This window comes from Oncorhynchus mykiss, chromosome 27 (assembly GCF_013265735.2).
Source record: "Oncorhynchus mykiss isolate Arlee chromosome 27, USDA_OmykA_1.1, whole genome shotgun sequence".
NCBI lineage: Eukaryota > Metazoa > Chordata > Actinopteri > Salmoniformes > Salmonidae > Oncorhynchus > Oncorhynchus mykiss.
The window spans coordinates 28,410,378-28,429,075 of record NC_048591.1 but is presented as its reverse complement, the minus strand read 5'-3'; the positions used below and the strand labels follow the sequence as shown (position 1 = coordinate 28,429,075).

General features: G+C 40.6%; 1 protein-coding gene across 8 annotated transcripts in view; it reads right to left on the bottom strand.

The window, feature by feature from the left end:
* Window positions 1-608: 608 nt before the first annotated feature.
* Window positions 609-18,698, bottom strand: part of LOC110507900 (RNA-binding protein Musashi homolog 2) — a 372,381-nt gene continuing 354,291 nt past the window's right edge. For 2 of the 8 annotated variants that reach the window (XM_021588306.2, XM_021588313.2), the window contains exons 13-15: window positions 10,198-10,385; window positions 5,972-6,048; window positions 609-3,556 (exon numbers count right to left, since the gene is read on the bottom strand). In XM_021588306.2, coding sequence (XP_021443981.2) covers window positions 6,007-6,048; window positions 10,198-10,385 — 230 coding nt within the window. In that variant the 3' untranslated portion in view covers window positions 609-3,556; window positions 5,972-6,006. The remainder of the gene's footprint in view (window positions 3,557-5,971; window positions 6,049-10,197; window positions 10,386-18,698) is intronic. The other 6 variants (XM_021588303.2, XM_021588308.2, XM_021588309.2 and 3 more) reach the window with 4 other exon arrangements.

Sequence of the window (18,698 nt, the reverse complement as noted above, 5' to 3'; positions counted from 1 at the left end):
GATTTGCTTAAAATTAAACATGTCCTTTAGGTATCATTTCAATAAGCCCTTCATATAACAACTCATCAATAGCTTTGCACTGTCTCGTTTTCCTTTAGCAGGAGGGTCTTAAAGATTAAGTTATTGCACAGTGCAAATGTCTATAAAAACAAGCAGGCTATACCATCTTTGAATGAGAAGACTTTAAATAAAGACGAAGCACTTGAATGAATCTACAATGTACATGTTTTATGATACCCTGGCTTTGATTAAAGTAAAACGCTGCTTCCAATGGTGCAAGAGTACAAAAATAATTCACTACATTCTCAAACGTTGATAATGAACTCAAACTATAATCTGAATGAATAATAATGAATTAAGTAGACACCTAAAATGAAATACAACTGTATCCAAAAATAGTAGTGCCAGGGGCCACTGGGATATTGTTTAATAGTACAAACATCAAAACGAGTTTAAAATAATTATCTATAATAGCCATTATTATCATTAGTCCGTTATAACTTTCTAAAAAATATATGATTTCTCCATTAATGTAATAAAATCCATTATACTCAATCATAATTATAGCTTGTGTCCCTCTTGTGAAATAATAACAGAACTGGTTTGTATATCTAGCATTAGCTTTTAAGGTAGTATGGCACACCCCTTTTTAAACATTCAAGTGTGGGGATCAATGCCTTGTTTACGATTCGGTCTTACAGAAATTTCTGATTTAAATGTCCTCAATGATTGCTTTGGTTAGTTGAAACCATGTGAGAACAGTAAAACTGAAAATAGACAAATGGTATTGAAATGAATGTCAGCTTTTTTTATATATAACTATGGTAATTAAGAAGAGAAAGCTCTATCCTTACTGGTCCTACATCTCCTAATAGCTACATCTACATCTTAACTACATAACAACTACAACTAATACTAGGAGAGAAGGAGTGGGAGACAAAGAGGAAGATAGAGAGATCAACAAATAAGTGTATAGCCACTACACTGGCATCAAAGACGGCACTCTGTTACAAGGTCATTTGCAGTTTTCTTTTTTTCCACACATTACTGAAATACATTGATGATCAACATAAGATTACTGTATAAGGTCACAGGGAATGGAGAAAGAATCGGATGGATGTACAGTACATTCTAATATTGTTAGTATAATAATTATTATTAATATAATCATTAACAACCACAAAAATATTGATACAAATCCTTCTGAATAAAAATGTAAATCATTCAAGGGAACATACTTTTTTCTCTTTTTTGAATTCGTAACATGTTTATTTTAATTTGATTATTACTTAAACAAGTCCCCATTTTATTTGACAAGAATCCAGCATTCTGCTTCAGAGGAACCATTTCTCAATCTCAACAAACCAGTCCCTACAGGAAATGAACATTTCTCAATCTCAACAAACCAGTCCCTACAGGAAATGAACATTTCTCAATCTCAACAAACCAGTCCCTACAGGAAATGAACATTTCTCAATCTCAACAAACCAGTCCCTACAGGAAATGAACATTTCTCAATCTCAACAAACAAGTCCCTATAGGAAATGAACATTTCTCAATCTCAACAAACCAGTCCCTACAGGAAATGAACATTTCTCAATCTCAACAAACCAGTCCCTACAGGAAATGAACATTTCTCAATCTCAACAAACCAGTCCCTACAGGAAATGAACATTTCTCAATCTCAACAAACCAGTCCCTACAGGAAATGAACGTAGTGACTACAGATACTTGGCTAGGCCGAAATGTTCCAATCTATGGATTATACATGGATTGTATTTATTTATTTGTTGTTAAATAAATGCCCTTTGGGCAAAACAACTTTTTCCAATTGCAAGAGTCAAGATGACTAATCTCTAATGGGAATAAAAAATGATTCTTAAAAAAACATTCCTTCATGTATCATCTGATCAAGACCATTTTAAATATCCAACACTTGAAATGTGCAAATAGAATATGGTCACTTTCCTTCTTTGTCACAGTGCAACAACTTTTCTCATAATCCATTCATAATTTCAACCGGTTTAAATTTAAAATAAATGAATTTGTCATCTCATCTAAGATAAAACTCACAGGACTGAGGTAATGATAGATGTTTTGCCTTCCTAATCAGTTCAAGAAAACATCACAATAAATGTATGTAAAATATATCTGACTTGAAATATTTCCTGTCACATTGAAAGCAGGTGCTCTGTTCAAAATGGATAAACAGCATTAATAAGGAAAACAAAAACTGAAGATAACCATAACAAAATGAAACACGTGCAGATTGGTATGAAATGTATCTGGACACTAGTATTCAACATCTGGTATTTTCAAACTAATACAAAGTAAAAGTGTGCTTTGGATTTGTATCATGTTCTTTTTTTATATAGTATTGACTTCAGTCACAGATACAGTAGCCTTTCACTTGCGAGAGTCTAGAAGAAGTTGAGCCGGTGTCCTCTTTGAGAGACATTGTGTAGCAATGTCCAGTGTTAACCTTGTGTCATCTTTTAGAAGCTGTGCACTTTTGAGCTCACTATGTAGAAGACAGAACAGTATGCTGGTATGACATTAGCACAGTAAGAAAGACAACAGTATTTACAGAGCAAGCCAACAGTGTTCTTGTAGGATCGAGTCCTCAGTGGGGTTATCATGGCATTTTGTGCTACAAATGGATTATGATACGACTTAAGAGCATTAAATGTCCTCGTCTTTGACAGTTGCGCTCTTGCACATTACAGCCTTTTATGATGAACCATCACAAAAATATGGTTCTCTCTGAAACGATTATATGCAGTGATTTGAATAATATTTACAGTTATATTTTTCTTAAAATCTGAATTCACAAAGTATTAAAAGGAAAGGTAATTTTTTCCTGACAACAAAAACATTTGTAAAAAAGGACTGTGAAAATATTGTAGTCCTCTTATTGCCCAAAATAGGTAATTAACAACATTAAAATAAACCAAAAAAAGCTACTAAGATATATTAGTTACTCTTAAAATTGAATTAACACCGCCTTTCTTCAGGCCTCATCAGTTCATGTCAGTTTTCTTGTATGTGCAAACTGACACCTGCATTTTTCCATCAGCAAGAATGAAAGCAAACAACCATAGCAACATAGCAATCTGAAAAAAACAAAACAGAAATAAGCCAGTTTACATAAATAGTTACTAATTTCAGAGAGGATCAAAAATATTGGAGTAAATTAAAATTAGAATTAATCTTCCCTTATTAATTTGAAGACTACACTGAAAATAATGAACATAAACTAAACAGATTTAAAAGAAGGAACATTTAAAGAACAAAACACCTAAATCCTACACAAAGGTACTGGGTTACAGTTGGATATTAAGGATGTGAACGCCAGGTTAGGATTATAGTACAGCAGATTGTAGTTTATTTTTCTGAGATGATTTTGACATTTTCTTCAGTTCTTCTTCACGTGGTGCCACCTCTACTCTCCTCCTGTGGGTTGATGCTGTAGTGCTTGGCGTTGGATGGCATCACCTGTTCACATAGCCAGTTAAAAACTCCGCCCGGTCTTCCCCGGGCCTCCTGAAATACTCTGCTGGAATGGGAAACAGCGACATTCAAACCAATAGTTAAAACCAAAAAGCTCCCCCTTGTCTGTAACACTGATACAGTATGTCATGTCTGATAGCCTTTCCTTCAACTGCCACTATTTTCTTCTGTGCCATTATATCTATTTGTTTTACATTTTCACTTGATTCTGAAACATTTGATTGATAGTAGAACCAATTTTAGAGGTTCGAATTGGTTGAAGCAGCAGATGGTTCAAACTGGATCATCTCAAACCCAGCCTCTGCAGGGGAGAGAGCAGAACGAGTGCTACATCCCATGGGAGCATTTTCACTGGCAGAAATATGGATGGCACTAGCCTGGAATACAAACTCAATTATTCTGCTTCACTTCAAGAAAGGATTCCAGGCTAGGATGGTCACGGCAGAGAGACCAGCCCAGACACAACATAGAGTACAATAGTATCCCTGCTACCACACGACACAGAGCTTTATGGAAGAGGGGCAGCAGGCATGGACAGGACATCACTCCCATGTTAGTCTACAGTACATACAGCATGCACAGAGACAAGCAGTACCACCCAGCTACCAGTTAGATGAGGGGTTCATTTTTTTAAAGCAGGTTTACAGAAAACTGCACTTTACTCTGTTGCCTTCTCTGATGGCTTCCACTGTGCTGTCTGGACCTGTGTTTTTTTACTGAACAAAAATATAAACGCAACAGGCAACAATTTCAAAGATTTTCCTGAGTTACAGTTCATATAAAGATATGAATCAATTGAAATAATTTCATTACGCCCTAATCTATGGATTTCACATGACTGGGCAGGTCCATTGGTGGGACTGGGAGGGCATAGGTCCACCCACTGGGGAGCCAGGCTGACCCACTGGGGAGCCATGCCCAGCCAATCAGAATGAGTTTTTCCCGACAACAGGGCTTCATTACATACAAAAATACTCCTCTGCACAACTTTACATGTTGTATTTATATTTTTGCTCAGTGTTTATACACTAGCAGTGAATTTCAACAACAAATGCTAATTGTTGTACAAAATGTACATCTCCCAGACCCATGGTGATCTATTTCAGACAGAAATACATACGGTGAAAACTAGAGAAACAGATGACTACATCTGCGTCGTCATTCCATTTCACAGCAACACACGATAGGACACAAGGTGCTACACTAAATCAGCAGTGACACCATGCAGTCACTCCCACCATGCAGTCACTCCCACCAGTCTGACACATCTGTCCAATGGAGGGTTTTATGAATAAGACTCAAGAGGAGAGCTGGACTGGGGTGTCTCTGTCTGGGTTGATCAAACTCCACACAAAGCTGACTGCTTAAGAATGAAACTTGAAGTGGTGTACTGGACTGTTGCTGCTGAGTAGCTGCTGTGACTAACACTGCCCTAAGGCAAAGATTCTCACTGTAGAGACATACACACACTCTCAGAGTACAAACACGCAAGCACACTCACACTCCACTCGCCACTCTCATACTGTACTCAAACGGCTCACAAATGCACTTTATACACACACACGTTCGCTGATGTGGCTTCTAAATGGCGTATAACAGTCAGACAGTTATGTTTGGAGGTTTGTTTTCATAAAGTTGCTCAATAAACTGCGGCGGTGAGGGTAGAGATGTGGTCTCCAGAGGAGGAAATGACCCAAAGGTGAACAACTGCACAGATCCAGCTCCGCCTCACTCTCAACTCACGCTCCAGACCAGTGTCCATATACAGTAGCACGTCAAATAATATATATAATAACATGCCATTTAGCAGACACTTTTATCCAAAGTGACTTACAGTCATGCGTACATTTTACCTATGGGTGGCCTCGAGAAATGAACCCACAACCCCGGCAGTGCAAGTGCAACTGAGCCATACAGGACCACAAGAAACTGGAGTCTGTTCCCTGAATAGCCAAGGCCAACCCACCGCACAATATTTGACTTGGTTATGACTCTTGGTTGATTGCTGAATTCCAGTGGAAAGCTAGCTACATTAAATCGGTAACACAAGAGAAGGCAACAGTGAGGAAAGCAACAGCAGAGTTTGCATACACCCAGAACACCTTTCCTTTACAGAATACTATCATATTTTATTTTAACAGAATGCATGCTTAGTCTTCTAGAAACAGGGTAACAAAGTGACAATAATGGGGGAAATAGTGTCGGGGCGTTGCAAGTTAGAAATGTGCATTTCACCATCCCGGTGGTTTCACAATGGAAAATGACAAACAGTCACTTTTTAAAGGGTTTCAATATCCAAATCCACAAAATAAGAATGCAGACATGTACGCAACGTGTAGAAACCCTGTAAAAAGTGTTTTCTTGTTTTTTGAGGGGGAGGATCTAAATCAGACAGAAAGAAAATAGAAAAGGAAAAAGGAAGGAAAAAGACTAAAACATTATAGAAATGACATAAAAATACCTCAAATGAGATGGCAACCAACCACCTGTTAGGTTTCAATGGTATCCATTTGTAAAAGCGGTTGCAATCAACGGCCCCTAAAAGTGTACAGTTAGTACCTGTGTCAGTATGCATTTCAGGGAAAAAGGCTAAAAAGAAACCTATTACTGGTGAGTATATTTTATTCATAGGGTGTGCTGCCAGCATGAATGGAAATGTATCTCGTTCATTTCCTCAAGTCAAGTTCGTTTTAGCCATCGGAACAGCATTTAGGCCCCAATTTGGTTCTTTAATTTTGAATGTGGAAAATGGCCACACAGAGGTGGGTCTCAGGTAGTCCCATTGTGGTGCTGCCAACCTGTCTGTGTCCTAGAGCAGAGCTCTCTTTATAGGCAGCATAAATTAAATCAAACTATTTCTAAAGAGTCATGGACATGGAAACCGAAGAGGACGGTACCGATGGGGTACATCCTAAGAATGTATTTTTATTTGATAAGAAGCAGTGATTAAAACCAATTGAATTCTGCAGCGATGGACAGCAGTAGTAATTGGAATCACACTTACTGAATTCACCAACAATAAGGATCCATTATAGCCATTTACTGCATTCACCACCAATAAGGATCCATTATAGAGATTTGGATAACTTGCTCGACAATAAGGGGCTAATGCTGGCTAAAGCAGGAGACTAATGTTGTTAACTTCAGATGTCTAAGTGTACTGTGTATGTATTGTGTGAACAAGGTTTTGTTAAGAAAGCATGGATCAGTAGAACTCTAATGTAATCATATTCATGCAACCACAAAAAATATGAATCACCAGCAGAATCACAACATATGCAAAAATAACTTCAGCAATTACAGTGGGGAGAACAAGTATTTGATACACTGCTGATTTTGCAGGTTTTCCTACTTACAAAGCATGTAGAGGTCTGTAATTTTTATCATAAGTACACTTCAACTGTGAGAGACGGAATCTAAAACAAAAATCCAGAAAATCACATTGTATGATTTTTAAGTAATTAATTTGCATTTTATTGCATGACATAAGTATTTGATACATCAGAAAAGCAGAACTTAATATTTGGTACCGAAACCTTTGTTTGCAATTACAATTGTTCTTGGGGTTGTACTCATCCTTCTTCTTCCTCCAAAGTTTAGACCAAAAAGCTCTATTTTTGTCTCAACAGACCACATGACCTTCTCCCATTCCTCCTCTGGATCATCCAGATGGTCATTGGCAAACTTCAGATGGGCCTGGACATGCGCTGGCTTGAGTAGGGGGACCTTGCGTGCGCTGCAGGATTTTAATCCATGACGGCGTAGTGTGTTACTAATGGTTTTCTTTGAGACTGTAGTCCCAGCTCTCTTCAGGTCATTGACCAGGTCCTGCCGTGTAGTTCTGGGCTGATCCCTCACCTTCCTCATAATCATTGATGCCCCACGAGGTGAGATCTTGCATGGAGCCCCAGACCGAGGGCGATTGACCGTCATCTTGAACTTCTTACATTTTCTAATAATTGCGCCAACAGTTGTTGCTTTCTCACCAAGCTGCTTGCCTATTGTCCTTTAGCCTACCCAGCCTTGTGCAGGTCTACAATTTTACCCCCGATGTCCTTACCCAGCTCTCTGGTCTTGGCCATTGTGGAGAGGTTGGAGTCTGTGGACAGGTGTCTTTTATACAGGTAACGAGTTCAAACAGGTGCAGTTGATACAGGTAATGAGTGGAGAACAGGAGGGCTTCTTAAAGAAAAACAAACAGGTCTGTGAGAGCCGGAATTCTTACTGGTTGGTAGGTGATCAAATACTTATGTCATGCAATAAAATGCAAATTAATTACTTAAAAATCATACAATGTGATTTTCTGGATTTTTGTTTTAGATTCCGTCTCTCACAGTTGAAGTGTACCTATAATAAAAATTACAGACCTCTACATGCTTTGTAAGTAGGAAAACCTGCAAAATCGGCAGTGTTTCAAATAGTTGTTCTCCCCACTGTATATTAAGGATGGAAAGAATGGAAACGGAAGTACTCCTCCAAAGTGAATGTGTCACCCAACCCATTACCCAACCCATTACCCATTTCCCAACCAATTACCCAACCCATTACCCATTACCCAACCCGTTACCCATTACCCAACCTCATTACCCATTTCCCAACCAATTACCCAACCCAACCCATTACCCAACCCATTACCCATTTCCCAACCCATTAACCAACCCAACCCATTACCCATTTCCCAACCAATTACCCAACCCAACCCATTACCCATTTCCCAACCCATTACCCAACCCAACCCAACGTGTCACCCAACCCAACCCATTACCCAACCCAACCCAACGTGTCACCCAACCCAACCCGTTACCCAACCCAACCCAACGTGTCACCCAACCCAACCCGTTACCCAACCCAACGTGTCACCCAACCCAACCCAACGTGTCACCCAACCCAACCCGTTACCCAACCCAACGTGTCACCCAACCCAACCCATTACCCAACCCAACGTGTCACCCAACCCAACCCAACGTGCCACCCAACCCAACCCATTACCCAACCCAACCCAACGTGTCACCCAACCCAACCCGTTACCCAACCCAACGTGTCACCCAACCCAACCCAACGTGTCACCCAACCCAACCCAACGTGTCACCCAACCAAACCCAACGTGTCACCCAACCCAACCCATTATGTAGCTGAAACTGTGAACTTCAACAGCCAATGTCCAAAATATGAAATATGTGCCGCTACATAAGACAATCATAAGAACTGAGCTTGAAGAGAAAAAGATCAGCTATTTCATTCTATGTAGGTTGGGATAGCCATATATAGCAACAGCATGAAATATTTCTGACTAGGGATTTTGAGTGCCAATGGTGCCTGTCATTTCTGAAATATAGACAAGATCTTCAACCTACATTTCCCTTATTGAGGGTGAAACTGTCTCTCAAAGTCAAGTGGAAGGTGACATTCCATTCCGATTCTAAACGATGGTTCAGCAGTTAGCTAATCTAATGAAAGCCCTCTCTGTTTGCAGAGTGGTGCTTTATGTGCCGACATGGTTCCTTTAAAATGTCTCTAACATGCTAGGAATGCACCGGAAGACAAGGTGTTCAGTGGGCCAAACATACAAAAAGTCTTATTCAGTTTTCAGCACACCTTGATGTTGCATTTTGGACAGGAGTTCAAATAGGGAGAACTGTATTAATTATCGGTGTGGCAGAGTACAAGGCTTTTAGTTACTCATCCATTTTAGTTGGAGCAGATTTTTCTCCGTGCTTTTTCCTAAGCTGGCTAAAAATCCATCAATACCCTCATCAAAGGTTCCAGACTGAAGCATCCAACAGGGATAATGAATGTCAGTGTCTTCAAAGGACATGGAGAAAATATTCTTACGACAGTGGTTTAACGCACAAGGGGTTATTATTGTTGTATTGATTTACATAATGCACTTTGAATGAGGACCCTTTCAAAGGCTAGCCCTGGAATTCGCCTGGTGTGAGTCTACTCAAATCAGGAGTCACCACCACTGAAAAGGTGAAACAAACTAACTAATTGCAGGATTTTTTGACCTTCTGGCTGGCGCATGAACAGAAGTACACTGACACGTCAGAGAGGTGATGACAGGCCGTACAAGTTCACAGTTTGTTTTAACGTTACTGCAGCTGACAGAAAAAATGAAATGTGTGAATGAGGACGAAATGTTGGTAATGTACACAATCACACAGGCCCAACCACGCGCCTGAGCACCTGTCTAGCACTTGTGCCTTATTTGATGTTTAGATGGCAAACATTCTCACTGCATTTCAGGCACATATGCATTGTAAAGCTTTAATAGGCCTAAACTCTGGCACAGCGACACTGAACACACTGATTATGCCTGCATTATTGTTTGACTAAAGTGGAACAGAGTGACCAGTAGAACTTTGATTCACAGAGATTGTAATCTGATGAATGTCTACATGACGCCATCACGTTCACATACAGTAAGCACAACTTCATCTACAGCTCTCGTCTGATATACATTATACATTTAGCATAACAAACGGAAGAGCGCACAAGACATCTGTAGCATAATGAGCATACCTATCTCTTTTGTGGATAGAAATCATATCCTTCAGACTGATGAAATATCCTGATGACGAGTTGAAATGAGCTGAGAGAATGAACAAGGAATATGGTTGACAGCACAAAGAAGATGAAGGCGGTATTGGACGAGGTGAACGAGTTGCTGGAGTAAGCTATACTTACAGCAATGCTGTGGCCGAAGCCAGAGCCAGGCTGTGGGCTAGCAGCACTAATGTAGTTGCCCACACCGGAGTCCTGGCTGGGAGTGCCATAGAGGTCAGCCACGGGCCCGGGACTGTTGGTGCCGGGGAAGGCTCCGGGCCCGGGACTGTTGGTGCCGGGGAAGGCTCCGGGCCTGGCCTGGTTGGTGCCTGACGGAGGGGGGGAAGCGGGGGCGCCAAAATTGGATGATCAACGTAGCTATTTAGGACTGGTGGTGTGCAGAGATGGATAAAAGCTAAGTTTGAAGCTGAGGCCTGGCATGCATAGTGGGAGAGACTATAAGAACACTGGTGACCTGCAAAACTACTAACCTGACCCTTACCTTAAACGGAAAAAAATTTTGTATTTTTTTCATTAGTCCCATATTGATACAGTCCCATAATGTTTTGCATGTCAGCAGTCATGTTTTAAAGATATTGGACTTTCAAGAAGCAAAGTGTCACCAGCCACATTATCATGATGATGCAAAACACCAAATTATTTTATTATTATTATTATTATTTTGGGGGGATTTTCCCTTTAACCAAACGTTAACCAATTCTGAAAGTAAATATCAGTTTGCAGGTCAGGAGTGTCCGTATAGCCTTTTCCATGGACACTAAAATAAATCTAATAAAATAAAAATACTGGGGTGAAAAACACAAAACACAAACCTCAATACACTACAGTTAAACAGGAAATGATAATGTCAGAGAGGAAGAAGCAAGAGTGTTTATAGTTTAAGTATACATTAATTAAGCTCAATGCTTTGTTCCCCAGTTAAAATTGAATGTAACGCAAGCAGAAACGTATTAATAATGTTTAAATGTGATGTTTGTATGAGGAGCCTGGTATAAACATATACAGTACCAGTTACATTTTGGACACACCTACTCATTCAAGGGTTTTTCTTTATTTTTTACTATTTTTTGATTTGTAGAATAATAGTGAAGACATCAAAACTATGAAATAACACATGGAGTCATGTAATAACCAAAAAAGTGTTCAAATAATCAAATATTATTTTATATTTGAGATTCTTCAAATTAGCCACCCTTTGCCTTGATGGCAGCTTTGCACACTCTTGGCATTCTCTCCACCAGCTTCATGAGGTAGTCACCTGGAATGCATTTAAATTAACAGGTGTGTCTTGTTAAAAGTTAATTTGTGGAATCTCTTTCCTTCTTAATGTGTTTGAGCCAATCAGTTGTGCTGTGACAAGGTAGGGGTGGTATACAGAAGATAGCCCTATTTGGTAAAAGACCAAGTCCATTTTATGGCAAGAACAGCTCAAATAAGCAACAACAAAAATGACAGTCCGTTATTACTTTAAAACGTGAAGGTCAGTCAACACGGAACATTTCAAGAACTTTGAAAGTTTCTTCAAGTGCAGTCGCAAAAACCATCAAGCGCTATGATGAACCTGGTTCTCATGAGGACCGCCACACGAAAGGAAGACCCAGAGTTAGATCTGCTGCAAAGGATAAGTTCATTAGTTACAGTGCCTTGCGAAAGTATTCGGCCCCCTTGAACTTTGCGACCTTTTGCCACATTTCAGACTTCAAACATAAAGATATAAAACTGTATTTTTTTGTGAAGAATCAACAACAAGTGGGACACAATCATGAAGTGGAACGACATTTATTGGATATTTCAAACTTTTTTAACAAATCAAAAACTGAAAAATTGGGCGTGCAAAATTATTCAGCCCCCTTAAGTTAATACTTTGTAGCGCCACCTTTTGCTGCGATTACAGCTGTAAGTCGCTTGGGGTATGTCTCTATCAGTTTTGCACATCGAGAGACTGACATTTTTTCCCATTCCTCCTTGCAAAACAGCTCGAGCTCAGTGAGGTTGGATGGAGAGCATTTGTGAACATCAGTTTTCAGTTCTTTCCACAGATTCTCGATTAGATTCAGGTCTGGACTTTGACTTGGCCATTCTAACACCTGGATATGTTTATTTTTGAACCATTCCATTTTAGATTTTGCTTTATGTTTTGGATCATTGTCTTGTTGGAAGACAAATCTCCGTCCCAGTCTCAGGTCTTTCGCAGACTCCATCAGGTTTTCTTCCAGAATGGTCCTGTATTTGGCTCCATCCATCTTCCCATCAATTTTAACCATCTTCCCTGTCCCTGCTGAAGAAAAGCAGGCCCAAACCATGATGCTGCCACCACCATGTTTGACAGTGGGGATGGTGTGTTCAGGGTGATGAACTGTGTTGCTTTTACGCCAAACATAACGTTTTGCATTGTTGCCAAAAAGTTCAATTTTGGTTTCATCTGACCAGAGCACCTTCTTCCACATGTTTGGTGTGTCTCCCAGGTGGCTTGTGGCAAACTTTAAACGACACTTTTTATGGATATCTTTAAGGAATGGCTTTCTTCTTGCCACTCTTCCATAAAGGCCAGATTTGTGCAATATACGACTGATTGTTGTCCTATGGACAGAGTCTCCCACCTCAGCTGTAGATCTCTGCAGTTCATCCAGAGTGATCATGGGCCTCTTGGCTGCATCTCTGATCAGTCTTCTCCTTGTATGAGCTGAAAGTTTAGAGGGACGGCCAGGTCTTGGTAGATTTGCAGTGGTCTGATACTCCTTCCATTTCAATATTATCGCTTGCACAGTGCTCCTTGGGATGTTTAAAGCTTGGGAAATCTTTTTGTATCCAAATCCGGCTTTAAACTTCTTCACAACAGTATCTCGGACCTGCCTGGTGTGTTCCTTGTTCTTCATGATGCTCTCTGCGCTTTTAACGGACCTCTGAGACTATCACAGTGCAGGTGCATTTATACGGACTCTTGATTACACACAGGTGGATTGTATTTATCATCATTAGTCATTTAGGTCAACATTGGATCATTCAGAGATCCTCACTGAACTTCTGGAGAGAGTTTGCTGCACTGAAAGTAAAGGGGCTGAATAATTTTGCACGCCCAATTTTTCAGTTTTTGATTTGTTAAAAAAGTTTGAAATATCCAATAAATGTCGTTCCACTTCATGATTGTGTCCCACTTGTTGTTGATTCTTCACAAAAAAATACAGTTTTATATCTTTATGTTTGAAGCTTGAAATGTGGCAAAAGGTCGCAAAGTTCAAGGGGGCCGAATACTTTCGCAAGGCACTGTACCAGCCTCAGAAATTGCAACCCAAATAAAATGCTTCACATAGTTCAAGTAACAGACACATCTCAACATGAACTTTTCAGAGGAGACCGCGTGAATCAGGCCTTTGTGGTCGAATTGCTGCAAAGAAACCACTACTAAAGGACACCAATAATAAGAAGTGACTTGCTTGGGCCAAGAAACACAAGCAATGGACATTAGACCGGTGAAAATCTGTACAAATTTTAGATTTTTGGTTCCAACCGCCATGTCTTTGTGAGACGTAGAATAGGTGAACAGATGATCTACGCATGTGTAGTTCCCACCGTGAAGCATGGAGGAGGAGGTATGATGGTGTGGGGGTGCTTTGCTGGTGACACTGTCAGTGATTTATTTAGAATTCTAGGGACACTTAACCAGCAGATCTAACACAGCATTCTGCAGCAATACGCCGTCCCATCTGATTTGGGCTTAGTGGGACTATCATTTGTTTTTCAACAGGACAATGACCCAACACACCTCCAGGCTGTGTAAGGGCTATTCGACCAAGAAGGAGAGTGAACAAAGAAGAACCCTTGAATGAGTAGGTGTGTCTAAACTTTTGACTGGTACTATACATATGCAAAATGTGTACATATTCTACAAGCCATCTGACCAGCTCCAACCAAACACGGTTTTAAAAGACGACTAATTCAGGATGCTCATGCATGACCAGTTTTCTCCAATTACGTACTCTAAGCATTCATATTCCATGCAAACGACATAATAGAGTAGATTTAAGACAGTGCGAGAGCTGTTCTATAAAGGGAAGATATGAAGGCTATCTCTCTACACAGCAGCTGAAGGAGCTCATCTCAAGATCCTATAGGATGTAAAAACGTGGCAGAGAAAAAGTGAGCTGCCTCTTTGCGGGTCCCTCTCCTTATCACTTTTTCACATCTCTCCGTCTAGCGCTGCGTTGTGCGTCCGCCAGCATCAAATATGACTGCCCGTTCATGAATCCCACTTTCATACAATAAATTGCTGCAGGGATTTGGGCACAACACCCCCTATCTAATCAACACCTGTCACTAGGAGAGGCCCTCTCTCTCTCCTCCTTTAAATATATGATGGTGATTATCTTTCCCTTAGTGCCAGGGGTATCAGGCCTAGCTGGTGCCTGACAGCCAGGAAATTACACAGGGTGTCCTGGGTAATGCCTGCTAAAAGACTGCATCATTGAGTCACATTTCCACAGCAGCCTCCCACCAAGCCAAGCCGGCCCTTCTGCATAGAGCGAGAGAGCGAGAGAGAGCACAATAAAGAGCAGAGAAATGGACCTCACCACCCGCACTCTGCATATCAGAGCTCCTCCAGAGAGAAAGAGAGAGAGAGAGAAGAGAGTGAGAGAGAAGACAGCTTGGGAGAGAGACAGAGAGAAGAGAGAGAGAGAAAAGAGTGAGAGAGAAGAGAGCAAGAGAGAAGAGAGCGAGAGAGAGAGAAAGAGGCAAGAGAAAAGAGAGAGAGAAGTGAGAGAAAGAGAAGAGAGCAAGAGAGAGAGAAGAGAAAAGAGAGAAAAGAGAGTGAGAGAGAGAGAGTGAGAGAGAGAGTGAGAGAGAGAGAGAAGAGAGAGAGAAGATAGAGAGAAGAGAGAGTGTGTGTGTGTTTAATGTATGACAGGCAGGGAAGATAGACAGCCACTATAACCAACTGACGAAAGTCTGAACAGCCAATCTAGATGACCTTGGCAGTGTATGTGAGGAAAACTACGGCTATAAAGCGAGAGGGGCAAAGAGAGCTAGACAGAATCTTCTGAAAAGTAGAACACGACGCCGGGGAGAAATCCCAGACCAATAATAATGGCAATGAAGAAATGAGAGAGCAGGAAATAAAAAAGAAAAGGGGAAGTAGAGGAACCATGGGGTTGGCTTAAATTACTCTAATTGTTGTCTAGACTACTTGAGCCATTGCTGCTGTCAGCTCAGCACCAGGTGACCCTCTGTTTTAGTGTGTTGAAAAGACAAATTAAAATAAATAAAAACAAGAGCAGATATTCAAATAAAAAAATCCGGGGAACCTCGGGCCCCCATGGCGAGGTCTGCTCATTTTTCTCTCCGAGCGCCGCTCAGTGACACTCCTATTAATAAAGGAATATTAAATCAGTTTTCCACTGCAGCTGGAAGCTTTTGCTTGGTGCGGATGTGGATTGAAAGGGAGGTCTATTAATGCGCTTGATCTGAAGACTCGTGAGGGTAAGGGTTATTAAAACCAGCTCAAGAAAGGAGACAGTCTAGATGAGAACGGAGGAGGATTTAGCCACACATTGTAATACGTGTCAAAATGAAATCTCAGTATAAACTAAGTGGGCTACGCTATACAGATACACCTCCATGATCACCATAGATGATTGGATTGTGAAAGATGTTGTAAGGGGTAACTGTGCTCTCATAAAAGTGTCGTATGATTAAAAAAAAACACAATATTAGCTATGGATATCACTGTTTGGGAGCAGAAAATGCACACACACACACACACACACACACACACACACACACACACACACACACACACACACACACACACACACACACACACACACACACACACACACACACACACACACACACACACACACACACACACACACACACACACACACACACACACACACACACACACACACACACACACACACACACACACACACACACACACACACACACACACACACACACACACACACCAAATATTTCCTTCTCCCTCTAACAGGGGCGGATTACATAATGAAATGATAAAGATAGAGTAGCCTCATTGTGAGGGAGAAATAAACAACTTCTCAGAGTGACATTGCTGCACTGTTCTTATCAGAGTGACCCAGTCCTAACATGGCTGTTTTACCCACTCTATCTCTGTTTATACAGCAGGCTAGATTCCTCATAATTGCTAGACTTTGCTGAACTGCACATCCCCCTGGCCGTTCCCATGTTAAACAGGATTTACAGTATTTAAACCCCACTGTCAGCCCCACTAATAACTACACATGACTTACACTCATTGGAGCACAGTTGTGGGGTTAGAACACTTGGTGATTTAAAAAGAATCTCATTGCAATCAAATGTCCAGCACTTTCTGCTCCAGTCTAGATTTATCCAAGGAAATATGGCTTTAAGGGACCAACAAAAGAAGTGGAAAAAGAAGAGTAAGGTGTGTGTTTCTGAAGGCTAGATCATTCAGACTGGCTGTGCATGAGCTATGATAACAGTAACCCATTCAAATCTTTGTTTCTTCTTTCCTCATAAAATATATTACATTCCAGCAACAAAACATTATCTCGAAAGATAATGTCAAGACAACAGGAATAATTTGCCACAGAACTTTTGCTCAACTCATGATGATATTCACTATAGTCAAATACAAGCATTGGGAGCTCAATTTGTGGTCACTCGTTTTGTATGACAAATTCCTCATCAAGTTCCCTCTCTTACTTAAATTAGCAGTCTAAAAACATATAAATGATGGTTCATCACCTTATATGAAAAAGTAATGCACTGTACCAACAAACAAGATGCATTGTGGGTAAGCAAGGGATGGAGATCAATATTTGAAGAAAAATGATATTGACCTCGCTATATCTTAAACAAAAACCGGTCCTAACAATGACACTACTGTAATGTATGCTGAACTGAAAATGGGAAATATGGAGTGTCTGTCTTTCAGTCAGTCAACAGACAGCCATTAGCCATGTATACATACATATTAAACTAAACATATCCTGAAGTTATTTCCAAAATCAGTGTTATGAGAGGCATGCAGGGCATAGCAGGCATCCTGCCAGGGGTGTTACACTACAGCACACAGTGCATCACATTCCTTTGATGGTTATTGTTTCCCTCTCTGTCTCTATGAACACCTTTATTTTCTCTCTTCATCACTCTTTTACACTCTCTCTCTCTCTCTCTCTTTTACTTGCTAAATCGCTCTCTCACACTCTCTTTTACACTCTCACTCTCTCTTTTACACTCTCACTCTCTCTTTTACACTCTCACTCTCTCTCTTTTACACTCTCTCTCTTTTTTACAATCACACTCTTTTACACTCTCACTCTCTCTCTCTCTTTTACACTCACTCTCTCTCACTCTTTTACACACTCTCTCTCTCTCTCTCTCTTTTACACTCTCGCTATCTCTCTCTATTTTACACACTATCTCTCTCTCTCTTTTACACTCTCACTCTCTCTCTCTCTCATTTACACTCTCTCTCTCTCTCTTTTACACTCTCACTCTCTCTCTCTTTTACACTCTCACTCTCTTTTACCCTCTCGCTCTCTCTCTTTTACACTCTCACTCTCTCTCTCTTTTACACTCTCACTCTCTCTCTCTTTTACACTCTCACTCTCTCTCTTTTACATTCACTCTCTCTCTTTTACACTCTCACTCTCTCTCTCTCTCTCTCTCTCTTTTACACTCTCGCTCTCTCTCTCTTTTACACACTCTCTATCTCTCTCTCTTTTACACTCTCACTCTCTCTCTCGTTTACACCCTCTCTCTCTTTTACACTCTCTCTCTCTCTTTTACACTCTCACTCTCTCTCTCTCTTTTACACTCTCACTCTCTTTTAAACTCTCACTCTCGCTCTCTCTCTTTTACACTCTCTCTCTATTAAACTCGCAAACTCGTTTACACTCTCTCTCTCTCTCTCTTTTACACTCTCACTCTCTCTCTCTTTTACACTCTCACTCTCTCACATTCTCACTCTCTCTCTCACGCACTCTCTCTTTACACTCTCACACTCTTTTACACTCCCACTCTCTTTCTCTCTTTTACACTCTCTCTCTCTCTCTTTTACACTCTCTCTATCTCTCTTACACTCCCACTCTCTCTCTTTTACACTCCCACTCTCTCTCTCTTTTACACTCTCACTCTCTCTTTTACACACTCTCGCTCTCTCTCTTTTACATTCTCACTCTCTCTCACTCTCTTTTACACTCTCGCTCTCTCTTTTACACTCTCACTCTATTTTACTCTCTCTCTCTCTTTTACACTCTCTCTCTCTCTTTTACACTCTCTCTCTCTCTTTTACACTCTCTCTCTCTTTTACACTCTCACTCTCTCTCTCTCTCTTTTACACTCTCACTCTCTCTTTTACACTCTCTCTCTCTTTTACACACTATCTCTCTCTCTTTTACACTCCCACTCGCTTTCTCTCTTTTACACTCTCTCTCTCTCTCTTTTACACTCTCACTCTCTCTCTCTCTTTTACACTCTCTCTCTCTCTTTTACACTCTCTCTCTCACTCTCGCTCTCTTTTACACTCTCGCTCTCTCTTTTACACTCTCTCTCTTTCTCTTTTACACTCTCTCTTTTACACTCTCTCTCTCTCTCTCTCTTTTACACACTCT